General features: G+C 35.8%; 1 protein-coding gene across 1 annotated transcript; it reads left to right on the top strand.

Moving 5' to 3' along the window:
- The first annotated feature begins 200 nt into the window (after positions 1 to 200).
- On the top strand, positions 201 to 4,922 carry LOC139711519 (uncharacterized). The gene is made up of 2 exons (XM_071623396.1): positions 201 to 825; positions 3,620 to 4,922. Exons 1-2 carry the CDS (start codon positions 267 to 269, stop codon positions 3,988 to 3,990), a joined length of 930 nt encoding a protein of 309 aa, XP_071479497.1. The 5' UTR covers positions 201 to 266; the 3' UTR covers positions 3,991 to 4,922.
- Positions 4,923 to 5,452: the final 530 nt, after the last annotated feature.

Genomic DNA, 5,452 nt, shown 5'->3' on the forward strand with positions numbered 1-5,452 from the left:
GATCATGATAATGATAATGATAATGATGATGATAGTTGAGCTTCCATAGCGCATATTAACAAATCCATGTTCCTATCTTATGCGTTTTACGATAACTCTTATCCATTTTATACACACACTATATCACAAAAGACATATCAATTGACAAATTTTACATTATAGATACAAAGACAGGCGCAGGCCAACACACAAACATAACGCATTTTCGAACTTGACTAAATTGCTACATTGGTTGGTCGATTATATCGTGCTGGAAAAACGCAAAGATGTCGAACGGCATTGTGATCCCATTTGAGAACAAGCTGAAATGCAGCATTTGTCAAGACAGACTGAAGGACGCTCGAATTCTTCCTTGCGGCCACACCTACTGCAAAGAATGCATCACTGGAAGTGTCCAAGCAAGTTACGACAGGGGAATCGTCAAATGTTCCGAATGCCAGAAAAGTACGAGGCTTCCTGCGGGAGGCGTCGACAGCATACCCCGCTGTTTTACCCTAAACTTCTTGCTGGAAGAGATTCAACGGACATTCGGCCCCAGCGGTCAGAAAGTGGACATCCTTCCTCATGGGTTTCAGGCCAGGGAGATGTTTGCCTGTGCCATCTGTATTGGGCCGTTGAGGGATGCTCGCTATTTGCAGTGTGGTCACTGCTTCTGCAAGAGCTGCCTAGCAAAGCAGAATTCGTCAGGTCAAAATAAGTGCTGCAAGTGCCAGAAGCTCCACAACCTTCCCAGCGGAGGGTTAGACAGCCTGCCTGTGGCCTACAGAGTTAACAGCATTACAGCCGAGTTCAGTCACAGTGACAGTGGGGAGGACGATTCAGCAGGTAAAGTAGTGCCCGTTATGTACGGTATTTGTATTCCTTCGTGGTTTTTCGTTATAGGACACGCAATAGTAACTTCACTATCATCATTCTCATATGTGTATAGTGGCTCTCCACTTTACCTTGATACCTCCTGTATGCCTATACCGCTGAAATAATCGACATATCCCGATAATTCATTTTGTGAAGTTAAAGGAGACTGCAGAGACCCAAATAATATGTGCGAATTGAGGAAATGCAGCAATATAGTAGGAGAAGACATCGGTGAAATTTGAGGAAAATCGAGCCATCCGTTCAAAAGTTATGAAATGTTAAAGTTTCGGTACCTCCATCTCTGGATGAGAAGACTATAAAAATTCATGACTTCACTCATGGACAAAGGTATAAAGAAAATGTACTCTCTAAAAAGAATTGAGTGAAAATATTCACTCTTAAAGGAGTGAATACAGAAAAAGAGTGAATTTGGAGTGAAATTAGAGTGAATTTTGAGTGTAAATGTTCATTTTCACTGATTTTGGAGTGATCCCTGAGGTCACTCCAAAACGAGTGAAAATTAACAATTTCACTCAAAATTCACTCCAATTTCACTCAAAATTAACTCTTTTTTGTATTCACTCCTTTAAGAGTGAATATTTTCACTCGATTTTTTTTAGAGGGTAAAGAAGATTCCGCAAAAATGTATTTGTCATGAAAAATGCACATTATTTCCTCCTCTTGATACTGAAATAATATTTATGCTAATGCTTGTTCACCTGTTCTCAGAGGGGTCAATCATGTATTGATTTTTTTTTTCATTATGCTAGAAAAATAAAAATGTGAATTCTCTGTATTATTATCTTTATATCATTGTCCATGCGTGATGTGACAATTATGTTGCATTCTTCTCATCCAGCATTGGCAGCACCGAGACTTTAAAAACTCATGATTTTTAACGGATTTTCTGATTTTCCTCAAATTTCACCTTCTATGTTCTCCTGCACTCACTCAATTCACAAAATAATATATTTGAGCTTTATTCTTCTTTAACAAATACGTAGAGCCGTCATTCTAAAAAGGAATATTCGTGTTCCGCTGAAACCTACCACTATAATTATACCAAAAAAAAATCTATTTATCTTACAGATTCTAAATATAGTCTATATTGCGAAAGTTTTCACTTCAGTCTGATCATTTTTGTTAATGTCCCTTGAGCTGAGTGCACTAAGAAAACGTTCATTTAGTCATTAAAGATTCAAGATTCAAGATTCAAATCTATTTTCACTTCCATCAAATACACAAGAATATTTTATACATTGCATATGTACAGGATATTTGTAATAATTACAGAATGTGATTTGACAAAGTACATATGAAAATGAGAAGCAGATGAAAAAAACCGCTATTATGTCTTTGTGAATATATACAGAAACTTGAGAAAGCGTATATAATACAAGTCAACTAATGATGAGGATGGAAGTGGAGTGTCCCACTAAGAAGCAGAGCTTGTACGATATTATGGGACCCTTAGAAAATAGACAAGACAGCAATGTAAAACAAAATAAAACGAACCGATGTCAACTGACATCAAAATAATTGGGAAGGGAAAAAGAAAGAAAAAAAAGGGGAAAAAAGGAAAAAAAAACCAAACAACTACAGCACGTGCCATCGCGGATTCCATGATGTAAAATTAGTGATGAAATACAACCTGGATTGAAAATAATGCAAATTTTTTATACATGATTATATTGGTAAGAATGCAGGAGAAAGAGAGTAGACACTTCAATATATGCGGAACACTGACAGGAACATAATTATAAGGAGGACTTATGTAAAAAAAGATAAGTTCATAGTAATTGTTTAATATTCAAAGAAATGATGACTTGACTGAGATGGCAAAACGAAACTAACTCGGTTGGATGTTGTAAGATTTCAATAAAAATAATTCTAATTAAGATGAATGAATCATAAACATGTTATGTGGATCGAGTGAATACAGAAATATCAGAAGAACACATCAGTCAAGTTTGAAGAAAATCAGACAATTTGTTTAAGGTTATGACATGTAAGTTCGAACGATGAAGAATGTTACAACAATTTGTAATGTAACTGTAGGAAAACGATATAAAGAAATTTATTTTGATTTGACAATATAGTTTAGATATGTTGATATACAAAGGCCTGGTAACATTATCTGCTGTCAAACCAGTCGAAGCAAAATGAATGATTCATGGAACAGCTTGGTAAATACAAAATAATGGAAACCGATAATACTAACGATAACTGACTTATGTGGGTGGGGGGTGGGGGGGGGGGGGTCCGTCAGTCCCCAAGGGTAAATTATTGTTCTAGATCAATTCTATGTGGTCCATGCAGCTCACAATATAATAGAGTGATGGCATAAGTTGATTTGGATATTGAAGTGAAGATAAGATAAGTTGGAGTATTTTTCATATATTTTTTGTTTTGTATTTCAATAATGTGATATTTGTATTATTGGTCTGTTCTGATAATGTGCATTTGTATTTTTTACAAGTTATTGCGTATGTATACGGGAATGCATTACATGAGGGCTCACATGCCTAAGGGCAATAGTAGAATAATTATTTTGTAAGCCCTAGCCCATGTAGGCCTATTGCTTCCCAGTTTATACTTTGTCAGACGTAAACAGTGTTTTTGTGTTACTGTATCAACTGTATTATTTTTATGTGATTATAAATGTTATGTTATTGTTTATTGTCATTGTCATTTGGCGGAATAAATGATAATGAAAATAGTAATAATAATAAATGTGTTTTTTTTTCATTATTTTGTTTTGCAGGAAGCAGCTGTAGCTCCCTGGGTACAGCTAACGGACGTCTACCGACCACAGGACGGGGCTCTTCAGGGAGACTTGTCGATGACGTCGCACGAGAGAAGGCACTGGCGAAAGCCGCGGCACGACGGACATTTCAGGTATTTGTGCAAAAGCTTGATGGAAAGACGGTCACCATTGACACGTGTAGTCAGGATACTATCCGTGAGCTGAGAAGGAAAATTCATGCCAAAACTAATATTGCGCCTTCGCAGCAAGTCTTGACGTACGGGAGTACAACCCTGAACGAGGAAGCGAAAACTGTGCAAGACTACAATATCGGACAGCACGCTACCATACACCTGAGTGCCCGCCTCCGAGGAGGTCGCACTTCCTAACTTCCTTGCGAACTGCTCCTTATACTCCAGACATTTATTCAACCAAAAAGAAAAAAAGAAGACAAAACAACAACCTCGAACGTTGTAACAACCTTTGTGAATTGGGCTTTACTCACGTCAGAGTTACTCATGTATTCCATGTTAAGGAGAATAAGAGTTCTCTCATAACCAAAATCACATGAATGAATACGGCCTAAACAGTCTCCCTGTCTGAAAAAAACACACAAAAACAACAAAACAAACACGAAAACAAACAAACCCTACACCAATGAATGTTCGGTGAATAGAATTATACAGATGAATGAATAAATAAGTAGGGTAAATTCAAAATTTAGTTTAAACGACTTCATCATATTCATTAATGCGGATTTTATCAGTCATTTTAATAATTTACGTTGTCTGGATGAACATCTGAGGTAAAAACAAACGAACATACAAAGAATGATGATATCCTGGAGTGTGTTCATTGGTCAGGTTGTCATAAGGCAGACCTACAAAAACAGAGAGATCCTAAAAGCTGAAAATTGGTACCGAGAGGTGTATGCATTGATTCCGAGTATGGGTTAAGTTGTAAAGAAGTTTGTATCACATCAATTGCCGTTTCATATACACTTGCATTATTATTTTTTGGTGTTATGATTTAATGTATAACGATACAGATTTGATGCATGATAATTGAAAGACAAGCTCATCATTTATCTTGTATCTTTGAAATATGTAAATATCATTAATCTGTTAAAAAAAGAGAGGAAAAAAAGCCATGTATCTGTACCGATTAAATGTGTAAAATGATGTTTCATTTGTTTGTAAATGCTATGTACATTCCTCAGGTATTTTGATGGAAAAAGCGAGTTTTTTTATGTGTTCTGTTGATACTATAGTACAAATCCGTGATTCTTATGTTTTTCATTCAAAAGTCTCTTCTCTGTTATTTTGAATTTTTTGGGGTGTATCATTATTATCATTATCATCATCGTCATTATTATCATTATGACTATTTTTGTTATCATTATTATTGTTATTATTATTATTATTATCATTATTATTCTATCTGGAAGAGGACATACAACATACACTGTAAAAATCAAATACAGAGCTGAACATGATTAATCACTGCAATAACACAAAAATAAACTTAGACACTGGATGCACTGGCAAGGCTGCCAGGCGTTGGGCAAAGTTATCTGACTAACTATATACATTATAATCCACATTCCAGACCGCCCTATAACCTATACCCCCGTCACTTGCACCCAGTGTTGCGGATGTATCATGGATAATCATGACATAACATCCTTAGCAATACCCCTTGAAAATCCCTTATAAATAGTTATGATGAATAAGAATGATAATCGTTGAAATGTTGGTGCTTGTTAACACAAAGATGTTCGGTTTGATATATTTGATTCGATATATTATGTACTTGGTTTGATATATTAATGTACATGTAGTTTGTTTCTCT

Source organism: Diadema antillarum, unplaced genomic scaffold (assembly GCF_040938485.1).
Source record: "Diadema antillarum isolate AM-2024a unplaced genomic scaffold, OU_Dant_1.0 seq00001666_RagTag, whole genome shotgun sequence".
In the NCBI taxonomy this organism is placed as follows: Eukaryota; Metazoa; Echinodermata; class Echinoidea; order Diadematoida; family Diadematidae; genus Diadema; species Diadema antillarum.